This window comes from Cheilinus undulatus, linkage group 10, assembly GCF_018320785.1.
Source record: "Cheilinus undulatus linkage group 10, ASM1832078v1, whole genome shotgun sequence".
In the NCBI taxonomy this organism is placed as follows: Eukaryota; Metazoa; Chordata; class Actinopteri; order Labriformes; family Labridae; genus Cheilinus; species Cheilinus undulatus.
This window is the reverse complement of record NC_054874.1, coordinates 32,699,306-32,723,332: the sequence shown is the minus strand read 5'-3', so window position 1 is coordinate 32,723,332 and position 24,027 is coordinate 32,699,306. Positions and strand designations below refer to the sequence as shown.

Below are 24,027 nucleotides of genomic sequence, written 5' to 3'. Positions count from 1 at the left end.
CAACAGTAATCCTGTGATTCTGGGCTCTGCTTCTTTACACATGTCTGAGGCATATTTTTCTCCATTATGGTAGGTATCACAGTATATCTAATAATGCTGTTGAATGAATCCCCACACCACCACATTCTCATGATCTGCAGAGACATTCCGCTGTGCTCTTTGTGTGGGTCTCACCAGCTGTAACAGCATCTCCATATGGAAAAATTCTGGCTTCCAGTGGAGCTGCTGTTATCTGTGGAGGGACACCTCTTGTCGACAGAAGTCTGCTGTGACACTCTATAGCTTACAGTTCACACTTCATGCTCACAGTTCATACTGAACTCTCTCAAATGGGTTGTACAGTAACAACTTCTATTTTTTTTAACAGCCCATGTTTTAACAATACTCAAAATGGTGGTGCATCTTGACTTCTCAATCAAATAAAATCAACCCATGGAGAAGTTCTCTTCCTGTTTCTTTATTGTGTTTGAATAAAAAATAAAGATGGCATTAATGGAATTTTGTGTTTGTGTTTATTTGTGAAAGAGAGGAAGCAATCTCTTTGACAGTTACTATCTAAAATGACAATAAAATAAACCACAATAAGATCAATTACATACAGAAGGGGAATATGAGGTCACATATACAGTGGGACATCAAAATAATCAATCAAATTTTATGAAATATACAGAGGAAGTGATGTAATTTAGAAATAAAACTTTAAACAAAGGTAGGTGTGTGAGTGTGCATATGTGTGTGTAAGAGAGATCAGATCAGATATGGCTTCAAAATAAGCTACATCATACATTAATACTGACTTGGGCTACATTCACACAGCAGGCCTTAATGCTTCATTCTGATCTTTTCTCAGATGTTTTTTTTGTTTGTTTGTTTGTTTGTTTGTTTGTTTGCTTGTTCACACTGCAGCCGACTTCCAGAAGATTAGATACGTATATGATTTGAAACAGTCGGATTCATTGTGACTTGTGCTGTTCACACTGTCAGAAAAAAATCAGATACAAGACAAATGTGAGCAAAAAAAATCAGATTCAGGTCACTTTTAACTCCAGTGTGAATGTAGCCATAGTGTCATAGGTTTAGGGAGAAATATTAAAGACAACTGCACAAAATATGGTGTTGACAATTCTAATATTAGAAATATCAAAGCTAATTTTATTTAATATAACAACTAGATGGAGTGTATCAACCACAGATAGAATGTGTTATTTCATGTTAGTGTGTATGTTAAATATATATGTGGATGTAAATGCAAATGGATGTACCCATATACAGTGTTTAAAAACTTTATTAGACCACCACCCAAAGTAAGGTTTATGCCACAGCTGCCCTAAAATAACAGCATTGGTAACTACCAAAATCATTTTTTATGTTTCTGCAATGGTTAATACACCAATATGTAGAAGCTCTTTAACCCAAATGATATTTTTAATGCTGAAATATAATTATTATTGTTATCCATGAATTCTCAAATTTACTGATTTACAAAAAAAAAACTGAAAAAAATCAAGTAAAGCACATTATTATTTCTTGATTAATATGTCAAATTATAGTTATTTACTTGCATTCCTGAATAGAAAAATGAGTTTTAGTGGTTGAATGTTATGCTTGATTAATTTTTTAATTCTCAGAGAAGCCCTGTGAGCCGGCTAAAATTTGGGTATAAAAAGGTGAATTCAGTTTGAAAATCCTCATTCCTGTTCAAAATGGTAAAACGTGGAGAGCTCACTGAAAATGAAATAGTCCGTATTAAAGCACTTCATGATGCTGGATGGTCTCTGAGACAAATATGACAGGCGGTCTAATAAATTTGTTACTGTATATCATGGTATGCACAATATAACTTGAAATATATTTACCATACAGGTGCAAGAAACTGTCTGTCTTGGAAACTTGTTTTCAAGATTGGTTTTCCCTTTTTTCTTATGCTTCTCTCTTCTTTACTTTATTTTTTATCACAATGTTGTCTTGATTATATTCTTGGCTACAAAGTCTAATTGTAATATGGCGAGGTTTAATATAAACCCATCTGGTATCCTACCTCACCAGCCCATTTTTCTATTTTCACTTTCACCGTGAAAAATGTACCAGTGTTACAATTATACATCTCATGTGCCAATAATTGAATAAATAAAACAACTATATGCTAATTTATTTATGCTGTTATAGCTACAACAGGACGTGGTTATTTATTCGTCTATTTGAGATCATTATTTTATTTTCTATTTGAGTCAGATTGAGACTTTCTGGGACTTGATGTAGAAGACTGAAACAAATCCCAACATCTACATTTTTATGCATAAAAAATTAAGACATTATAACATACACTAAAGGAAAACAGAACTGTTGTGTTCCTAACAGCAAAGCTAACGGTAAACGTAACATCACGTACCCTTTGAAGATAATGCACCTACAAGTGTTATGTCAACCGCCATAAAAAGAAAAAAAGAAGAAGAAAGAAGAAAAAATGTTAGAGTAAGAATCTTACGACCTAAACCGAAACACGTGCTCTGCTATTTATTGTCAGCTGAACACGGTAGGCTGGACCAACTGGCTTTTACTGTGAAAGAGTTGCGAAACAGTTCCGGTACGTTCGTGCTTTCCATGGCGGGGTTCCCCAACTGTCAGCGGTTGCTAAGCCAGTTTGCCTGCCTTTTAGGTGAAACGTTATAACTTTGCCGTTGTTAGGAATTACAGTTAGCATCGGCATTAAGTCACTGAGAGCTAAATACTAATTGTGAACTGAACCTGTAGCCATTTCTGCGTAAGCCTACGTCAGCTGAAAAGGGGGTCCTCCCTGAATGACTGAGTCGAGTTGGTGTGTGGCTAGCTAGCGAGTAGGAGGGTGGGGACAAAAACTTCCAAGACCTCGCCCAGCCGTTGCTTCATTCCAGCAGGCAGCTACTCTCTTAACGGTGGGAGAGATCCACACCACCAAATCAGATAAGTATTTGTAAGAAAGGAAACCTTTGTCAATATAAACAAACTTAATCAGTCACAATGTTCAGGAAAACCATGAAGAAGGACCCCGAGCTGTTTCAGAACGTGTCTGACGGGTTGCGGCGCCTTTACCGAACCAAACTGTTCCCGCTGGAGGACACGTATCGATTCCACGACTTCCACTCCCCTGCGCTCGAAGATGCCGACTTCGACAACAAGCCTATGGTCCTCCTGGTGGGTCAGTATTCCACCGGGAAGACCACTTTCATCCGGCATCTTATGGAGCAGGACTTCCCCGGCATGCGGATTGGCCCAGAGCCGACTACGGACTCTTTCATCGCGGTGATGCACGGTGAACAGGAAGGGCAGATACCCGGTAATGCCCTGGTTGTCGACCCCAAGAAGCCCTTCCGCAAACTCAACGCGTTTGGCAACGCATTCCTTAACAGGTAAAGACAGTGCCATGTTCTAAAATATCATTTAACAGCTTACCTTGAGCAATTTGAAAAAATTAACTCCAAGGATTATAGGATTTGAGCCCGGAAGTGGCACGTTGTTATTTACGGGTGTACAATAAAAAGATTGAATGAACGTTTACTTAATATTACAGTTGTCTTGAACTATCATAAGGAACTCAAACTGTGCGTTAAGAAACTTGTCATAACAATACGTCACCCACTCATTTAAATGTCCTCTCTACATGTCCTTGCATGTACCACCTTTTTCGAGGTATGCTGTTGCACATTGATCACATATTTGAGCCAAGTATGTGTGAGTTTACGCTTTCAGTGTCAGTAGACAGGTAGAGGAACCACTCTGTGTATGGAAAAGCAAGGTTCTTTCCAACACCTTATCCCATAAAAAGGGATAAGTTCTTCACTTAAACCCTGAAACCTTGCCCTTGGTCTGGGTGACTTCTTTGTCACACCTGACAGAGTCATTGGTGACTGACCCTAAAGTCCTAATTTCACAGAGAAGAAATGGTTGTGATGTTGCTAGGCAACAGGTTGACCTTGTCCCATCTTAGGATGACAGTGCCATAAATTTCTTACTCTATGGCCATATAAGTGTTACTTCATCAGTAGAAGCCGACAAGAACCACCCCTTTACCTTACTTGTTAGTAGGCCAGGTGAAATCTTATCACAAAGGTTTAAGGTTTTTGTCTCTGCCTTTAGTACTTTTCAGTGAGTCAGCAGGTTAGAACGAAGGCATTTGGCTCATTGGAGACTGATCCACATAACTGAGGATGAAGATATCCTCAGGGGAACTTTCAGGGTATTAGGTAAAGTTTTATGAGTCATTTGGAGGGATAGTTCTTGGAAAAAATAATTGAGTCAGACTCAAGGTTATTACTCAGGTTTGGCAAACACCTGACAAAGGCAGCAACTGAAAAAAACAGCAGAAGAGAAAGTGAAACAAACTAGCAGTACGGGGAGAAACTTGGCAGGTAATGAGGTGCTTGCTTTTTAACTAAGAAACAGGATTATAGGAAGGGCCATTCTCACAGGGTGTATGAAATTACTTTCAAGTAAGTCAGGGTGGGACATACAGAGGTGAATTGCTGTAAGTCAGAGCCAGCAAGATGATGCCTGATGAAAGCTAAAACATCTTAATCCAATCTATTGTGTGTGTGGATTTGTGATGTCATCAGATGGCTAAGATCCAGTTGTGAATGATCTAACTTCCAGCAGAGGATCTGGATATATCCCCTCTCTTCCCAGGGGCTAGTATTGTGTCACCCTGATGGAAAAGCAGCCAAACAAATAAATTATACACAATCAATAAATTACCTCTCCTGAACTTGATCTGTCATAAGTTTCAAATTCCCAGGAGAGCTGAGTGGCTATATGGTGCAAACACTCAAATTGACACCTCCTCAGTTATGCCTTATTTGTCTTTATCCACAGTTATCCTTCCTCTCAGTTATGCCAAGTGTTTGCTTTATCTTGCGTGAATGCAAGTTTTCACCATCAGTCAAACTGAAAAAGTAAAGTCATGCATTTCAAATGACACTTCAAAGGGTGTGAGGTCAGACTTCATAGGCCACAAATCACATCTCTGGAGTTTAATACAGACTAGAGGGGAAAACAGATAAGATTGTGCATAAACAAAGGCTATTGTCCACCGCAGCATCATTTGTCAAGCTGTCTAACTTTGCACAAACCTGCTGCTTCATGGTTCTCATTGATTATCAGTGTTAAACTTTGTTCCAGAGGAAAATGAAGCACACATAATTAAACACAACAGAGATGTGTTTATGACAAAGTAAGTGGATGACCCGTTATAACAACTCTGTCTATGTTTAGGTCAATACATATACAGTCATTTGTTTTGGTAAGGAGCCTTGAGCTGATGAACCCTCTGTCAAGAACCTGATTTAGACGAACTTTTTGAGCTGGGCTGTTTTTCAGCTTTCCGCTCTGGAGACTTTAAATACTTAAACAGCGCTCTGGATGGTTGAATTTGTTTTTGCTCATAAAAGTCAACAGGAGATACTGAGTATCAGATTGCTAATGGAAGATTCATAGGTGGAGGAGAAATGTCAAAAGATCACACAAGGTTGTGTGGCTTTTTAACCATAGTTATTCAACCTGCAGATTAGCCTTTAACTACCACCCTCAGAAACTCTCTCAGTGTCATCAGGTATTTATGTCAAGAGTAAACAGAAATCAGTCCTGGGATCCACACACCTAGACATTGTTTTCAAAGCAATGATTTGTGTATACTACTTGCCATTTGCCAATTTTGCTATCATTTCTATCATAAAGCAGCCTAGTTTCAGATTGCACCCATAGGTATCTTTTTTCTATAAAAGCTTAAACTATATGAATGTCTTTGAATATCTAGATATTTTTATTCCAGCTCCACATAAACCCACCCATATTTTAGCTCTTGTTCTCCTCTAGTTAAAATGCCACAGCAGTCAGAGGGCCAGTGTGTTTGTGCTCTCTGTAAGCCATTAGATTGTAAAACCAGAGTCAGCAAAGTGTAAGTTCCGCACTGGCCCACCCCAGCCTTTACTGTCCTACTCCGTCCTGTCCTGCTCATGGCCTGTTATTCCAGGACACTGACTCTGCACTTTACTGAGATAGGATTCTACAGCTTAACAGGGCAACCAACACACTTTTATAGTGAAGTGCTGTACAGGTGAGTAGATATTTATTAAACATTCACAATTTATTCTGTCTCTCAAACACACTCAAGGCAAAATTTTACAGGAAGCAACCAAGGAAAAGTGACACATTTGTGACCCTTCCCGTTCACATCTCCAGTGTTAGCAACAGCTGCCCTGTTTCCTCTTCTCTTTGGGAAGTTGAGGTTATGATAGAAGAAAAGGTAATAGGTCAAGAGGTGGAGCAAGAGAGGAAGACCCTCTCTCCTGAGCTGGGGCCTGAACTCCAATCACATGAGAGGTCTGCTGTGGAATATTGACCTGTGCCTTCATGCTTGTCTTAAAACATAGTCACACAGCAGAGGATCTCAAATACCCTTAGGCTCCTGGGCCCCCTGTGTCTGGCAGGGTTTTCTGTTTCTAAGAATTCAGAGTTCATCTGCGCATTTTTTCCTAAAAGCGCTTTGTGGAAAATGTAGGGATAGATAGTTGAATGGAAAGCCAGTGCCAAAATTCCAGTCGGATATCATAGACCATCAGCTTTGTGAGGGAGTGGAAAAATCAGAGTGTTTATCACTTGCTGTCACTATTATTGTAAAGTAATAGCATATAGAGAGAGTGTGTACAAGAGGTCACACTCTCATATTTCTTTGACTTGTTCATTGTCCTTGGATTTTTTTCCTTTTTCCTCCCTGCGTGTGGTGTTGGATCTTTGTTAGGGTTTTGTGTGTGCGTGTCTGCCCTCAGTGTGGTTACAGCAAGAATGTAAAAGCAAAGTTCTCTGAGTCTTATGACCCAGTGCCTCTGAGCTCATGTTGTGAGTATCGGTTCAGATTGAGGGAAAAAGGCAGTGGAGTGAGAAGCACTGCTCAGAGCTATGGGGTTCCTTAACAATCCCTTTCTTTGTCCTGAGTGGGATACCATGGGTTTATGCAAAACCACTCATCCTCTCACTTTGTGTATGTCTGTCTGTGTTTGTGTGAGCGTGTTAACCTTGGCTCCGTTTCTGTCGGAGATGGAGAGCTACATTTCCTTTTTAAAGTTTAAACCCCAGTGTGCATGCTAGGGAGACCATTGTGTAGTGAATTATGTTTCATTCATTACTTGTTTCAATAACATTCTTCCTTTGGTGGTGGCTTCCTGGAAGTTCCCCCGTGTCACATCCACTCAAGCACTGTTAGGAAAACTTTACTGTAATGTCACATTGCCTCTCTGTTGAATTAAAAAACTAAAAATAGATTTTCTATAATAAACTGTTTAATAAAACAGTCAGAAAATGCAATAACAGCCGTTTGATTGGTCAGTAAATTAAACCACTACTCAAGTAGAATAGTTGATGTCAAAAAATTCCAACGTTTTCTTCTGTGATTGAAAAGTTATTTTTCTTTCAGCCAGACTATTTGAGAATGTCATCTTGGCTTTAAGGAAACTGTGACAGGCATCATTCAACCCTTTATGACCTTTTAAGGACCAAATGAACAATCGTTATTTATTTCAGAAATAAACAGGCAATAATAACTATTTGTTTGAAAAAATGTATCAACTAGCATTGAATGTTTGAAGAAATTAACCTACATTAACCAAGTAATTATAAAAATCTGACCAATTTTACCTGCAGAGCCTTCTAAAATGTGACACTGATCCCTCCAGTTGCTGTATTGTGTTTAAACTGTGTAGATATTCCACTAATGTTTGTTCGTGAGAATGAAGGTTTTAGTAAAAGCTCCAGAATAATGTCTGTTTAATGCCAAGTTTATGTATAAACATTCTCACCAACTGTTGTTTTTTTACGCCATACCTGTTCTTACTCTCTACAAGTATGTCTTGTTCTGTAATCCTCCCTATAACCTTCTGTTCACTTCTGTATTCCCATACATCCCCACACTCATCCTTGTGCTTTCTTGACAGGTTCATGTGTGCCCAGATGCCTAACCCCGTCCTGGAGAGCATCAGTATCATCGATACTCCTGGAATTCTGTCCGGAGAGAAGCAGAGAATAAGCAGAGGTCTGTCTGAAAAAAACAGCCACACTTTTACCATTAATGTTTTAGAGATACATGCTTTCTCTGCTCAAAAACTCTGAAATTATTTGAACAGATACTCTCATGCACTTCTCAAATTCAAAAATGAAAGGAAACATGCTTAACCTACATACACTTCCCTCAGTCTCTCTGGTATTTCTGTTTGGCATGTGTCTCATTAAGTAAACTTCAGCAGGCTGGCTTGTATTTAACTCTCAACACCCTCAGGTCAAAGCCTAAGAAAACAGGTTGTGCAAATCTGATAGAGGTCTTCTCAGTATGCCAGTAGCATGGACAGAACTCAAAACACTTGAAAGTACATTTCCTGTTTCTACATCTGTAGTTTTTCTGCAGCTAACATCTTTTTCACATCCTTTCCCTTTGTTGTTTTGCTCTTTCTTATTTCAGAGCAGACAGTAGCAATCTTAAGAATAAATTAACAACAGACATTCAAATTATTTCCTTTATGCTGGTAGTCTTCCTTGCTTTTCCTGTACTGTTTTATTTATTACTTCATATTCAAGTCATTTCCCTTTGCTCAGTGGCATAAATGACTCTTGTTCATCTATTCTCTCCATGTGCTTCACCTCATTTTTGACCTACAGGGTCACTTCAGTTTTGCTTCATATGCAGGTTTTCTTTTACTTTTGATGAATCTACAAAATAGAGACGGATTATAACAGCACAGCTGAACACAGCTTCTGTTTTTGTTTTACCTGGTTTGAGCCTCTTTTAAGAGGAAGTGAACTTACAGGCACCAGAGTTTTTGTGTACTCTAGGGAAAGGATGTGGAGTAAAACGGCAAACATAGCAGAGCGTTTCTCAATACTTCCTCCCAGTGCCACTACTGCCTGTATTATATTCAGAGAAGAGGAGACAAGAAGGAAGTGCAGAAAAAATATGAAAAGTATAACTGAAGTAATAGCCAGTCAAATGAAATTTAAATTGGCTAATATTTTGGTAATTGATTAATTATCTAAGATATTTTTCAAGGAATGTTTGGCCTGATTAAATGCACCATATTGTCTGTTTTTTAAAGCGCTCAACCGAGTGGTCAGGAGTTTGATTACCAGCTCCTGCAGATGCATTTTGATCCCAAATTGCTCCCAATACTGTGTCAGCAGCGTATGAATGAGTATGGATGCGAAAGAGTAGGATTTGTTCATAATGGGGCTGCCAAATAACCACATTTTTAATCGAGACTGATCACAGAATATCTGTAGTAAATCACGATTAATCAATCACATCCCTTTTTTGCATTTTAAAATGAATCTTTTGCATTCAAAACAAGTTTTTTGCATCCTTTTGGATTTTTCTACTGTCTTTAACTAAGGGTTACTGATTTCCTGTTTAGATAGAGACCGTCTTCTAAAGATGGATTGTAGATTATAATGTGAATTTTATCACAGAAAAAGTAACCTTTTTATGGATTGAAAAGAATATAAGGGGACCGTAAATATGTCCCCTTATTTCTGATGAGTTTTGAATTGTCCACTGAGCTGTCTGTAAATTTCTTAAAATTGAAAAGACATTAAGGAGCAGTGGTGGACTTGTTTTACATCATTGTTACTGCAGGAGATGCTGCAGTGACTCAACTAAAGTGTGCTGAAAGGGAAAATAAAGCATGTGTTCAGTCATGGTTTTTAAAAACTAATTGATTCCAAATAATGTGATCAATCTTGACAGCCCTATTAATACTGATAAATACTCTACATTGCCTTTGCCGTCAGTATGTGAATGCGGAGTGAATGGGTAAGTACGACCAGCAGTGTATAAAGTGCTTTGGGTAGTCAGACTACCAGAAATGCTCTTTACAAGCTCAAGTGCATTTAGAATCAATGTTTTAGTCAATAAACAATAAGCAAGTGACTTGACACATGCAGGTATGAATGAGTTTAATCAAATAACAAAAAGTATTAGGGATGCACGATACTGGATTTTTGCCGATATCTGGTATGTTGACATTTATAAATTAAATTTTAGCCGATACTGATACCCATTTAAATGTAGTTCAGACCTAAAACCTCACTCCCTAAAACACACAATCTAAAGTTTGAGGTAGAATAAATGAACAAATATCAGTCCTTAAATCAAACTAAAAAAGTGTGAGGAATGATGATGAATAAAGAGAAAGACTTCAGCTGATGGAGGTCTTTTGGATTAGCTTTAAACTCCACAAACTTATTTGTTTGTACAGCCAATATTTACAGCTGATATAGGCATATTTTATAGCCAAAATATTGGTTGTAAATATTGGCAGAAATTTTCATACCGTATCTGCTGATACCAGTATCATGCTGATTATACCATACATCTCTAAAAAATATGTATCATATGAATGAAAAGATCAGCACATGTAGAGGTGACTTTCTCTGAGAAGAGGAACAGATGAAATCTGATGCCCCATTCCTCAGACAGTTTTCTGTCTATACATATGTAGGTTTTATGTTGGTATTTTCAAGGCATACTCTCTTTCTCATCCTCTCTATCTCGCTCTCTCACACGCTGATATCCTTTTGACTGTTTCTATATAAACAAAGATACAATACAGAACCAGCCAGACATACTGAAAACTCTACTGTGTCATATATAAACAGGAATAGGCTCGTACAGCTGAGCCGTGACGGGCGTGTGTCACTATTCTGCTTACTGGCTCTATCTGCCCATAGGTCTGAAGGTCTAAAACAGCTTTACTCTTAGAAGAAATGTGATTAGTTGTTCATTCATAGATGCCAGGCTTTGTCATTGCATAACACTTGGAACGTGAATTCCTTTTTTGTTGAAGTCAGCAATATGGCTCAGAACTTCTCCCTTAGTGAACTGTGAAGCGACAAAGACTATGACGAAACTGGAATTTTGCAGAACCAGTTGCCATCTTTCCCATTATCGCTGTTGATGACTTGACATAAAAGCACTTACATGTTCAATATGTTCACGTTCTCATACTGCAAATTTTCGCAAACAGGAAAGGCAAAAATGAGAAGCTGAGTTGAAGTTTAACTTGTTGTAAGAACATACCCAACACATTTATAATGAATATCTTGGTGAGCTGAGCTTAAGATGCGAATATCAGCCAACACTATGCTAAAATGGCCCTGACTAACATCAAGGCCATTAATTAGTTTGGTACAAAGGTGTATCAAATCACCATTCCCAGAAATCAGGAGAAATCAAATTGAAATCTTGTCAGAGCAATTTTTCTGCATGGGGCCTTCAGCAAAATCTTAATGGCTACTGAGATGTCTCTACAAGTAAACAGAGCCACTGACTGTGTATCCATGCATTAGTGAGTATTCTAGCCCCGAAGGCTACTAACCTTAGCTAACTTACAACTGTTGACAGAAAAAGAACAGGTGAAGTTCAACCTCAGTGTCTTGTTGAAACACTGTATAGACAGCCTGTACTCTGACCAGTTATCCATTCAGACCTGGGAAGCCTTCTGTTTCTGCTGTTCTTACTGCACAGCATTTGACAAGAAGTTATAAGCAGTTCAATCTAAGTTTTGTGTACATACTATACCATAGACTGTAAAATACCATAAATGGTACATACACTTCCACTTAGGATCATAAGTGGGCTGACAAGACTGTGTTAGTGGAAAGTATTTTTTTTTACCTCTGGTAAACAACAATCTTAATAATGACTCATATTCAGAAATATTTTGTTGATCAAAATTTTTTAGCATTTGCTTTTTTGATGAGAAATAATAAAGATTCTCCCTGTGTTTAGGAGGTGAACAGATTTTAACTTTAGCTGTCAAAGCCTAGCTAGACTTAGCTAACCAGCTCCTGGCTTTAGCTTCATATTTAATCACATCAAAGTGGTATCTATCTTACATAAAAGTTGGTAGTAAGCATATTGTGTAAAATGTCATATTATTATCATTTTTAAGTGTCCCTGAGATTTTGTAACGTTTTTAAATAGTGTCTTATTTAAAATTTTTAAATAAGAGGGATAACTCTTGAACCTTTGTCTTTCAACTTCTTTACTCTCTATCAATGATTGACACAGACTGTTGAGGCCTGTCCAAATTCATCATGAGTGAGTGGCTTTATCCCTTCATGGCTTTGAGTATGGGAGGGAAATGGCAGTTGTTGATGCTATGTGCTAAAAGTAAGTCTAAGTTTGAGCAGCTGTCTCTCCCTCTGACTCCCAGACACGTGTTTTAAAAACAGACCTAAGAAAGAATGAGCAAATGTCCTCGACTGGCTCCCACGGGGATCTTGGACTTTAAATATTCCCCTTTTTATCCCCCCTCTACTTTCACTTGTCATCATGTGCACAAACATGCACAAAGTCCTATTTGTTGAGGGTGATTTCCTGAACCCATCCTCATGCCCTTCTCTTATTACATCCATCTTTTGCTTTCACTTTTAGTCACCCTCTGTGTATCCCCTCCTTTATCTTTCTCTTCTTTCAATTTTATCATTTTTAACTCTCCATCTATAGACTTTATCTCTCTGTCTCTCTTTTGTATACATGTGCTTAGACATAGACAAAAGCCTGCCATGTAGGAATGCATGTGCAGCAGATCTGGCGCTGATTGTACATAAGCCAAAATGAGCTTTTAGAGCAACTGCATTCTTCTCTGATCAGATGACACAGACTCTAATCAAAACCATAATCTCCTCTTCCTTACTCCCTCCACAGCTCATTGAGGCTAAATAAAGTTCATGAAAAAGACCTTTTTTATGATTTTATGAGTCAGTCCCTCTGCTATTCTTAAAACCAAAGGAAGTGAAAAGTAAAACCAGTTTCTGTTTCACAGCAGAGATAGAAATGTGTTTGCAACACAGTGCACTTCAGGGTGACACTGACGCAGCATAGTGTTTTATCGGAAATGATTTCCTGCCTCTGTCAAGTGATCGCTCTCTTAGTTCCTTTCTTTATCCTTTGATACCCTCAGTCCGTTTAAAGTAAGCTTTTTCAAGAAGTTCAAACTGTCTTATCCTTTTTTTCTCTGCTCCGCAGTCTCACTAACGCTTGTTAATCAGTAACCAGGATAGAAGGCCCTGCCTCTTGAAAGCTCTTATCTCAACATTATTGGATCAACATGACTAATACATGCTCTAACACAACATTTCACTGACTGATTAGAGCACTTTAGCTCTTTTTCATTTTGAATCCTTGTATTTATGCACACAATTTAGCCTTGTATGTCTATGGTGAGTGCTGTACTTGTGCTAACATGTCAGATTTGTTTCCAAACTGGCATAAATAAGCCATGAAAATCCTTTGTTAGTAGGGCAACATGCAGTACTGTATGTCATTGTACATCTTCCTGTGTTAACAAGTCATTTTACATTTGCTTGCACTTGTATTTCAGTGGTTAATAATTTCTGATTGTTCTGGAAATAAAGCAATCCTTTAATAAAATGGAAAAAAAATAAAGAGCCCTGAGCTTCTAGTAAGGATTTGTTTTGACAATGTCTTTATCTGTTCTAATCCAAATAAACTAATTCAGCACTGCAATGAATTTAATAGCATTTATCTGATTACCAACCCAACAAGGCTTAGTATATGGACTCCATCAAACTCAACAATAATGGATCCACTATAATCCTTCAAAGTAAAAGGCTTTTAACAAGTACAATAGAGAACACAGTAGCTTGTAATAGTAAGTCAGTGACTTAAATGCATCCCTTTTAGAAAACTCACTAAGATCTGGTTAAAAAACAAAACAAAAAAAAAAAAACTAAATACAAAGCTGGTAATAGGCTTGTATTAAAGTCATTAGAGTGCTCTTTAGCCTCAGAGTAGATCTGATCTGTAAACAGACTGCCTCTTTTCTTTTTCCCCCCCAGGCTATGACTTTGCCGCTGTGTTGGAGTGGTTTGCAGAGCGCGTAGACCGCATCATCCTCCTATTTGACGCCCACAAGCTAGACATTTCAGATGAGTTTTCTGAGGTCATCCGAGCTCTTAAGAACCACGAGGACAAAATGCGCGTGGTTCTGAACAAAGCAGACCAGATCAGCACTCAGCAGCTCATGAGGGTCTATGGAGCTCTGATGTGGTCTTTGGGGAAAATCATCAACACACCTGAGGTAAAATGCACATAAAACGTACACAGAAGTTCAAATGGACTGCGTGTCACTCTAATTGTTAAAGCCAGCAATCTCAGTTTGTCATTGCTTTAAAAAGGAAAAACTTGCATGTATATATGTAAAGAATGTGAAACTCTCATAATACCGTGTTTCACAAATCTCATCTGAAAATTGATATTGTGACGTAGTTGTCTTGTGATTTTTCTTGGCTGGTTTTGTTAATGTTTGATCCAGGGCCATTGTCATAAACAGATACCAGGGGCACCTTTGGATCATGTGGAGAATTATTCATTGACTTTGAGAGTGCATAGTTTGTTTTAAGCCTGCCGACAGAATGTGAAACACTGAACAGTTACACTTCAAATTGTTTTGTTGAGTCGCTGTAAACCACAGTTCTGTCAAACACCCTGGATGTCTGTTTTAAGCACACAAATTTACAAATACAATTCTGTGTCTGCGATGTCATTGAGCCAGGTTACAACCTCATGTGTGTGACCTGGTGTGAAATTTTCTTCTGTTGTGGGTGTGGGCAGTAAAGTCTAAACTGATGAACGCCTGAGATTAATGGAGGTTAACGTGTGCAAACTTCATTCCAGGTGGTGCGTGTGTACATCGGGTCATTCTGGGCCCAGCCTCTTTTGGTCCCTGACAACAGGAAGTTGTTTGAGGCAGAGGAGCAGGATCTTTTCCTAGACATCCAGTCATTGCCACGTAATGCAGCACTACGCAAACTCAATGACCTCATTAAACGAGCACGTCTCGCCAAGGTCAGTATAAAGTTGATTAAGAGTCTACAGCAATGTAAGCTGAGCTGCAAAACATAACTACCGTTGATAGGAGTGTTGTTAGTTTTATAGGTGTTTAGTCAACAAATTAAGTAATCCCCAAATAACCATTTTGGCATGATGATTACAGTAGGTGAACAGGAAATAATAATTACTCAACTTTGGGCTACATGGCAAACCATTCAATACTTCTCAGGGCATGTAATGCAAAATTTCACAATTGCACTTGCAGAAAGTCACGGATCCTTTATAAATGTTCTCTACAGGACACCTAAAAGTTTCAGGATATTTTCTGTAGGACAGAAGTGATTAATTACTTACAGACTGTACTATATCTTCCTTCCTCAGATAGACATATCTGATTAAAAAACTGCATGTTGCATTTTATAGATTCTTTCTTCCTTATTTCTTAACACTATCAGCTCATCAAGGCCCACAAGAGAATGGCAACCTAACACAGAATGTCCCCTTTTTCGTAACTCTGTAAATGTTCCCTTATTAACCAAAAAGGCAGAAGTGAGTACAAGTGTATGTCCTAAAAATATGGCTACTTTCAAAATGTTTACATTTACAACTTGCAAAACCTTTTTTAGTTCCCCTTTAGGTCAGTATTTTAATTTACTAAGTTTAAAAATTCCTTCAGTACACAAAAAATCAACTTTAATTCTTAAGATCCTAGCAATCTAACTCCCCACAGTTTGACCACAAAATCGCATTTCACTGTAATATTATTATTTATTTATTTATTTATTTTTTATCATGTGCAGGTGCATGCGTACATTATCAGCTCTCTGAAAAAGGAAATGCCGAGTGTGTTTGGAAAAGATTCCAAAAAGAAGGAGCTGATAGCCAACCTAGGAGAGATCTACCTGAAGATTGAGAAGGAGCATCAGATCTCACCTGGAGACTTTCCCAACCTCGCCAAGATGCAGGTGAGATAAAATGCCTTATCTATTCACATTGACATGATTGATGAATTAAACATCTTTAACACTTTAGATAACATGTCAGAAATAGAATTAAAGTTCAGAGTGACATGACCTTCCAACCTTTACTCTCGTCACATCTTTGCCCTTTTTCCTGCCCTTTCCGTCCAGGATGGGCCAGGACGGGGATGAGATTTATTTTTCCTGGTTTGTCAGGAAATCCTGCTTCTTGTATACGACTCCTTTTGGTAGCAACTGAACACTGATCTATTTCTATCACCAATTCCTGTTTTTTCTCGACCCCCATCCCTTCAGGAGCTGCTTAACGGGCAGGACTTCTCTAAGTTTGCAGCTATAAAGCCAAAGCTGCTCGAGGCAGTGGAGGACATGCTCGCCAATGACATTGCACGTCTCATGGCCTTGGTGCGTCAGGAAGAGGCCGCCATGCCCAGCCAGACTGTAAAGGGTGGAGCCTTCGAGGGAACAATGGGCGGTCCGTTTGGTCACGGCTATGGAGAGGGAGCCAGCGAAGGCATTGATGAGCTAGAGTGGGTGGTGGGCCGTGACAAGCCTTCATATGATGAGATCTTCTACACTCTCTCACCCATAAATGGCAAAGTGTCTGGAGCTGCAGCCAAGAAGGAGATGGTGAAGTCCAAACTTCCCAACACAGTCCTGGGAAAGATCTGGAAGCTGGCAGACGTGGATAAGGATGGCCTTCTGGATGATGAGGAGTTTGCCCTGGCCAATCACCTGATCAAGGTGAAGCTGGAGGGCCACGAGCTGCCACCTACACTGCCTGATCACCTGGTGCCCCCATCCAAACGTGGAACAATCCAGGAGGCTTAAGGAGGAGGGTGTGGGACCAGCACACCAGCGCTTTGCACCGTATTACGGACTCTCCAGACAAAAGGCCAACCACAGGCATGAACAGCATCATCTTCCATCATGCTGAGAGTCTCCAGACGTCCTGACATGGCGGGGACTCATTGTTGCAATCTTTTCATCAGAGAGAGACTGAAGGGATTCTTGGAGAGGGGACAGGGAGGGGATGATTAAAAGATATCTATTAGAAATAAATGGAGGGAAGGGGGGGAGGGGAGAGTTTGATTTGAAAACAGATGAAAGGACATTACTGGATCATGAACTGATGGGCAGTTGGACACTGCATGACGGGGCTGAACGTGGATTTTGGAACCCTGTGTTAGAGATATCTTCTATGTACACAATCCATAATATTATTATATGTTGATCCAAAGATATATAGTTTTTTTGTCCATTTGGAGAGAAAAGAGGAAATAAATCAAAACAACTGTTAAAATTGTTTTATCTCTATTTTTGTATTTCCTGACTGTTAACTTTGGCTCTTTCCAAATGCTTCCCTTTTTATTATTTTGCCAGATAAATAAAAAGGATTACTGTAACATCTGACTCATGGTTATGTGGATTTTTACCGGATGAAGTTCAGCAGATGTTTGGCTCACAGGAGAAACTCTCACTGCAAGGTCAAAAGTTAATAACAGGAGAAAGTTTTATAGTTTTGTGCTTTTCAGTTTTTCGACATTTGTCTTTGAGGGTCAAGTCAGGGCCTGGGAGGTCATGCAGAGGCTGACTTTTATTTTGAAGTGCTCTTATTTTTGTAGTTTATATGCAGTGTACTGCCCCCTGCAGGACTGGCTGAGTCATTGTCACAGTAAGTACAAGGCCTAATGTAGACTAGTCGCACATTCTTAAGGGTGAATTAAAAACAACAGTGAACGAAAATTCATGTGGCGTTATTTTAGCAATTCAAAGACATGAAAACAATTTACAAAAGTAGAGACTGAGCCTGTTATATAACCTGAAGAAGTTTAGCCTGCGTTAAGGTCCGTTTGCATTTTAAAAGAGGATATAGGGGCAGATAGAGGACTTCTGCAAGAATTATGTAACACCCGCACTTACCTTCGCTGCACTGCACGTCGGCTCATGTATGCTTACATTTTTTCACACTCGCCGTCGCCTTTTTCTCAGTTATTATGACCCTCCCTGAAACAAGGCGCGCATGTCAATCCTCTGCAGTAAACAGTCTTGTTTCGTTCCTGCTGCACTCAGAATCTTGTGGCTCTCACTCATCAGCACAGAGACTCATTGACATTCTGCTCACTGACTGACTCACTAGATAGCTAATCGCTCAGATACACATGGTATCCACCAGCTGTTTCCCCTCACCAGCAAGAGAATTTGACATTGATAAAGTCCAGGGGCGCTCTCTTGTGTCTCGATAAGTCATTACAGGTGTTAGATACAAACCAAATTTCACAGATTGTTTATATTTAGGTCTCCCCGGGCAGTTTAGTTTATGGTCTTTGGAGTCGTGGTTATAAAACGGGATAACCATGAAAAAATATTTATACTGCTATATTATTTTAACTTTACTGTAGGAATATCTAAGCTAAGTTTGTTGAAGTAATTAAAATACACCCGTTTAGAGCTCTGGCAATGACCATGTTGGATCACAGAGGGAGTGGGTAAACACTGAATTGTTATCTTCTAACTCATCCCTGATCACTGAAGAGGTAGTGAGGCAAGTCTCCCAGTATAACAACCATACAGTATTTGGTCTCCTGCTTTTTTGTTTTACTTTTGTTCATCTGATTTTGACCCTGATGTTGAAAAACACCTTGTATTTCATATTATATTTTTAGCTATTTTCAAACAAAATCAAAATAGCTACGTAGTTGTCATTATTTAATTACTGTTGAAAAACCAGAGCAAATCCAAAGACTTCAAGGAACATGGACCACTGTCCTTTGTTTTATCTCTGTTTTCTCTAGCACATGGCTGTCACTCACACACTGACCTATATGGACAAGAGTTTTCCTTTGACACTTGCAAACACTTTAGTTGATGACTTAATTTGTGTAAATAAGACAAAAAAAATGATACTTTACTAAAGCGTGACCCCACTGAGATTTAAGATATTTTTAATGAGAGTCTTAACCAAAGTCTTTCCAATCTTTTTAATTTGTTAAGAATCTTTCTGATCCCTGCTTGGTGATTATGTTTGTAGTGTTGAATTATAAGCTGTTACATAAATTCAGCGTTTTTTCCTTCTTTGATTTGTTCAATTTAAGTAATTTAAAGGGTCCCTTGAAGAAATGATAAAGTACTTTGCAAAAGAAATTGGCAACTTAGGCACAAATAATCAATATTTATTATACACTCTGGTGCTAACTCCTAGGTCTGATCCAAGGCAACTGGTTTATATTATAGGTAGAAAAGTTTCAAAATGTGCCAAAAAAAATATCCCTCTCACCATTGCACCACCGACAGCTGCCTGGACCGTTGATACAAGGCAGGATGAATCCATGCTTTCATGTTGTTTACACCAAATTCTGACTCTGCCATCGAATGTCACAGCTGAAATCGAGACCAATCAGACCAGGCAACATTTTTCCAATCTCCTATTATCCAATTTTGGTGAGCCTTTGTGAATTGTCACCTCAGTCTCCAATCCCTTGGTGACAGGAGTGGTACTGGTGTGATCATCTGCTGCTGTAGCCCATCTGCTTTCAGGTTCGATGTGTTGTGCATTAAGAGATGGCATTCTGCATACACCATTAATTGAGTTACCGTTGTTAATTGAGTTACTGTTGGCTTTCTATCATTTCAAGTAGTCTGCCTATTCTCCTCTGATCTCATCATCAACAACACATTTTTGTCCACACAACTTCCACTCACTTCTCTTTTTTGGATCATTCTCTGTAAACCCTGGAGATGGTTGTGCGTGAAAATCCCAGTAGATCAGCAGTTTCTGAAGTACTCAGATGAGCCTGTCTGGCACCAACAACCATGCCATGTTTACAGTCCCCTTTCTTCCCCACTTTGATGCTCAGTTTGAACTTCAGCAAGTCGTCTTGACCATATCTACATGCCTAAATGCACTAAGTTGCTGCCTTGTGATTGGCTGATAAGCTATTACTGTTAAAAAGCAATTAAACAGGTCAACCTAATAATAAAGTGGCAGGTGAGTGTATAGGGCTCTTCTTCCAATGGGATTTGAGGTATGAATGTAATAACATAAAAATTAGCCCAGTTATCCCAGCTATGATGAGGTCACTGTATATAAACATAAGATCTCCAGAGAGAAAGATAAAAGATTTGGTTGAGTAGATATGTAGAACATAAAAGCAAATGCTCTCCTCTTGGAGAGTGTCTGGATTCAAATTGTTGGGTGGAAGATGCAAGTGAAATTCATACAGTCTTGTTAATTTGTGGTTGTGGGGATTCTTGGATGTGCTTTTTGGTTTTGTCATACTAGAACAGCGTTTACTGTTCTCGGAAAGACTATCATGTGATTTTTGTCCTGCCTTCTACAGTTTGTTCCCTGACATCGGTGAATTTGACCAACAAGAGCACAGAGAGCTCTGCACAGTCTACAGTCCCAAAATAAAAACAAACCAAATGTCAAATCAAAAAACAAGGAATAAAGCTGGTTCTGTGAGACAGAATTATCTAAGACGGAGTAAAAGTTGGTAGAGTAATGGACTAATTCCAGTTCTCAATCGCCGGAACCACCATCCCGTCCGTTACATACAGCCAGTCAAGAGCCTTGGAAAGATTTTTGACTGCAGCCTCAGAGACACTGCATCCATGAGAAAGACCAGTGAAGAGCTTGGGACTTAGCTAACTAAGGTAGACAAGTCAGGCTTGCCAGGGAGGTTCAAGGCCTAGATATACCAACATTCTATGCTACCCTGAATCCTGTGGCCCCTGCTGTTATACTCAGTACCAATCTCCAAAGTTGAGTCTCTGGAAAGGAAAGTCAGCAGCTACTTATGAAGGTGGCTTTGTGGAGCGCACCTAGGTCCTTGGAATTGGCAGTCTCACCTACATCAGAGGGCACAGATGGAAACTGTTGCAGCAAGACGGGCAGGAGTCGGCTACTTTCCAGCAGCCAGAGCTGACACAGCCTAGGGTAAGGAGCGACAAGCGCTCATCCAGGAGGAAGTCCAAACAGGTGTGGAGAAAGTCCAGGCCAGCAAGATGACTGGACTTGGACAGCAAGGAGTATGGACAAGATGGGACAATGTTCTGCAGCGACGAATCACATGGTCTTACACCTAGTGAGCAGACTACTATCGAAGAAAGTGCTTAGCCCGAGCAGTATATGACACCTTACAAAGTCCAGCAAACCGCCATGTCTGGGGCAAGAGCGAAACTCCTGCCTTCCCCCAGTGCTCGAAAAGAGGCACCCTGGAGCACTTCCTCAGCAGCTGCCCAAAGGCCCTAGGAGATGGTTGCTATGGCTGGTGCCATGATCAGGTCCTAAAAGCAATAGCTGACAGCATAGCCACATCCATCAGTACTAAAAAAGGCCACCACTGGTTTGAGGGAATCACCTTTGTGAGAGCTGGTGAGAAGCTGCGTCCTCAGCCAGAACAAAAGGCAGGTCTCCTTACCACCGCTACCAACCCACACCTGGAAGTTGACCATGGAAAGCAGCTGAAATTCCCAGCCCACAAAACATTAAAGCTAAACTAGTAAGGTAGACCTGAATCATTCATCTTTATTTGTATTGTACCATTTCATAACCAAGGTCATCTCAAGAGACTTTACAAGTTTACTTTAAATGCATAATAAAATCTGTTAATTTCTTTTAGCAAAACAAGTACCTGTTGATAATGTTACTCAGCATTCCTAAATGGTTGTTACCTTACTGAGTAAAGTATTTAATTTGAAATCACTGGTGGTTTCAATATTTGACTTTTGAATGAGAAAAGAAAAAAGAAAGTAAAATCAGGTAACAGAGAGTAAAGATGTTATAAATTCAACTAACGTTATCATCAGTGCTGCATCCTAGAAATCATGATAGCTGGTGTACTAATCAATAAAATTTAAACTTTGAAATGAAGCCTTTTTTTCAACACAGTTTGTATTTGCTTGTGGAAAACATTACAGAGCAACATCATTGTGTAATTACCCCATCCCATATTGTGTTACAGTCAAATGCTGTGTTGCCCTGATAAACTTGTTGTGTTTTACATCATTTGATTCAGATGTTTGCCTCACTCTTAGTTCAGACTCTGTGAACATAATTATCAGCCTGCTGTGGCAGCAGGTTCCTCTGTTCTAGGATGGTAATGACAGAGAGCTGCAGGAATGCGTAAAGTGGTGTGAAGTAAGCAAAGAGGCCTCCCTGTTCGTCCCTGGGCTTCTGTACTCTGTTTAGATAGCTGAGCTGCTTCCCCACTGTATATCTCTTCTATACACTCTTTCCTTTTTCCTGTCTTCCTCTGTTGGGGTTTCACTATTTCCCACATGTTTCTCTTTCCCCTTTCCCTCCTTTTCTCCAACTGTTTATGCAGGATGGCTCTTTGTTTTTCCTCTGACACACTGACCCCTGCAGGTAGTTGACTGGGTCATGCTTATGTAACGCAGTCATGTGATGGGAGTGCCAATTCAGGGATAGGTGAGGAATGAGGCACCTAACTGTATGTGTACTCATATTAGTACAGGTACACAGGAAGAAAATGATTTTAAATGTAGCATAGTTTCAATAGAGCATCTTTAACCACACTGAAAAAACTGATATTTGGTAAAGCATGCCTTTTTTTCTAAAGAACTACAGTTTCTCTGCAGTGTGACTGAAGTCTTTGTTTGTGCTTTAATGACTTAAAAACATAAATCACTTTAAACTGAAGACATCATGACACTAATGATAACTGATAAAATAAAATAATTAAAGTTTCTACTGAAGAAAGTCATGAATATCACACAGAGCCAATAAATTAAAAGAACAGGAATTTATTCTTTGGTAAACTGATATCTTGATATGAAACAAGAAATCGGAGCAGGGTCAAATTGACCTCCATGTTTTCAGTGAGTACCTCAGGAGTCAGGCGCATAATTTCACATTTTTAAAGGGAAGAGGAGAACAGAAAGGGAACCAAAGAGAAAGTAATGATAAGTGCTAAGAGAAAGTCTGGACGTCTGATTACCAGCAATGTATATTTGGTAGTTTTACACTGTACTGGCATTACAACAAGGTGAAAACATTAAAACGGATGCTTTAAGGTTAACTGAAGGTCAAATGTGTAAATGTATAACCTGTGAAGAAATACAACAGGCAAACAACATCACAATTTTAACATTTTCTTCAAGATTTTAGAGCAACAATGCATGATCAAAACATTAAAAAAAAAAAAAAGATTAAATCTTTTAAATTTGTTCAGAAATTTACCTTAATTTTGCTTTCTAACCAGGAGAGTCTTGGCCACCCCAGTCCAGTTTCGGCTAGCTGAGGTGGCAGAGCTTGTAAATACTGGGGGATGAAGTTATTCACTGACAGTCCACAGAGATTCCTGAGGTAGGCAGATATGCAGTTTGGGGCTTTAAAAAAGGATGAAAGCGGTCAGGGCTTGGCTCAGTTTGTTCAGTTTGGTGGTCACCACCGCTGGTTTGGGTTCAGTTCATTTTTTCTGCCTCAGACTCAGCAGGGTGGCCTGGCTGCTGCTGGCTGAGGTGCTCCAAACATGTCCTGTGATGCGTAGGTGATGTAGAGGAAGCCGTCAGTGTCTCTGTAGCGGGAGTAAACCTCTCCCATGCTGGAGGACATGCAGGACATGCTCTTCTCTGCCACCAGAAGGAACAGAGCCTGGGTGGAGTCTAAGGCAATCTTATTCCTGAAAGATGAGACATGGTTAATGTTACTGTTTGGTTTATAAAGGGACAGTTTCACTGAAAGCTAAAGGCTTAAGAAATTAAAAACAAACTTTTAAAGTCAGTAGAAATTATTTACCTTAACAAGCACAGGAACTGACCCAGGGTGAGCTCAAATGGGACCAGGAACTTTGTTTTGTCCAGTAAGGGGAGAGTCTTTTCATTGATGTAACGTTCAACAATCACCTGAACACAAGAAAACATTTGGGATGAACTGAAAGAGCCATCACTTGCAGTTCAAACTTTTATGAACTCTTTGATGAATATGAGAATGAAAAGCAAACTCACAGGCAATTTGTTTGGAAATTTAGACCGAATACTGCACACTTCATCTTTTCTCGTTTCTGAAAGGAGATTTTAAAGACATTCACACTTCTAAAACATGCAACATGGATTGTTAATTCAAGTAAATATAGCAATTACATCTCTGCTAGTCTTACCAAGGCATTTCCTTTGCTTGAAAGGCATCATCTCCATGGATTTCTCAAATGGAGCCAT

General features: G+C 39.3%; 3 protein-coding genes across 3 annotated transcripts in view; 1 reads left to right on the top strand and 2 right to left on the bottom strand.

The window, feature by feature from the left end:
* ubxn1 (UBX domain protein 1) overlaps positions 1-17,921 on the bottom strand; it is a 27,077-nt gene extending 9,156 nt beyond the window's left edge. The window contains exon 1 of the mRNA XM_041797453.1: positions 17,770-17,921. The gene's annotated coding sequence lies outside the window, so the exon portion shown is untranslated. The remainder of the gene's footprint in view (positions 1-17,769) is intronic.
* On the top strand, positions 2,413-17,259 carry ehd1a (EH-domain containing 1a). The gene is made up of 6 exons (XM_041797449.1): positions 2,413-3,386; positions 7,959-8,056; positions 13,876-14,117; positions 14,714-14,884; positions 15,670-15,834; positions 16,144-17,259. Exons 1-6 carry the CDS (start codon positions 2,998-3,000, stop codon positions 16,675-16,677), a joined length of 1,599 nt encoding a protein of 532 aa, XP_041653383.1. The 5' UTR covers positions 2,413-2,997; the 3' UTR covers positions 16,678-17,259.
* map1lc3cl (microtubule-associated protein 1 light chain 3 gamma, like) lies at positions 16,769-24,027 on the bottom strand. Its single transcript, XM_041797455.1, has 5 exons — positions 23,970-24,027; positions 23,818-23,873; positions 23,609-23,715; positions 23,051-23,492; positions 16,769-16,856 (listed from the first exon to the last, which is right to left on the bottom strand). The coding sequence occupies exons 1-4, from the start codon at positions 24,025-24,027 to the stop codon at positions 23,300-23,302; spliced, it is 414 nt and encodes a 137-aa protein (XP_041653389.1). The 3' UTR covers positions 16,769-16,856; positions 23,051-23,299.

Excerpts from the sequence above, each read along its gene's own strand:
- ehd1a (XM_041797449.1), top strand. The coding sequence starts at position 2,998 with ATGTTCAGGAAAACCATGAAGAAGGACCCCGAGCTGTTTCAGAACGTG. Across the intron at positions 14,118-14,713 it reads AAATCATCAACACACCTGAG|GTGGTGCGTGTGTACATCGG; the intron begins GTAAAATGCACA and ends ACTTCATTCCAG. Across the intron at positions 14,885-15,669 it reads AACGAGCACGTCTCGCCAAG|GTGCATGCGTACATTATCAG; the intron begins GTCAGTATAAAG and ends TATCATGTGCAG.
- map1lc3cl (XM_041797455.1), bottom strand. The coding sequence starts at position 24,027 with ATGGCTCCATTTGAGAAATCCATGGAGATGATGCCTTTCAAGCAAAGG. Across the intron at positions 23,874-23,969 it reads CAAGCAAAGGAAATGCCTTG|AAACGAGAAAAGATGAAGTG; the intron begins GTAAGACTAGCA and ends ATCTCCTTTCAG. Across the intron at positions 23,493-23,608 it reads CAGTTCCTGTGCTTGTTAAG|GAATAAGATTGCCTTAGACT; the intron begins GTAAATAATTTC and ends CTCATCTTTCAG.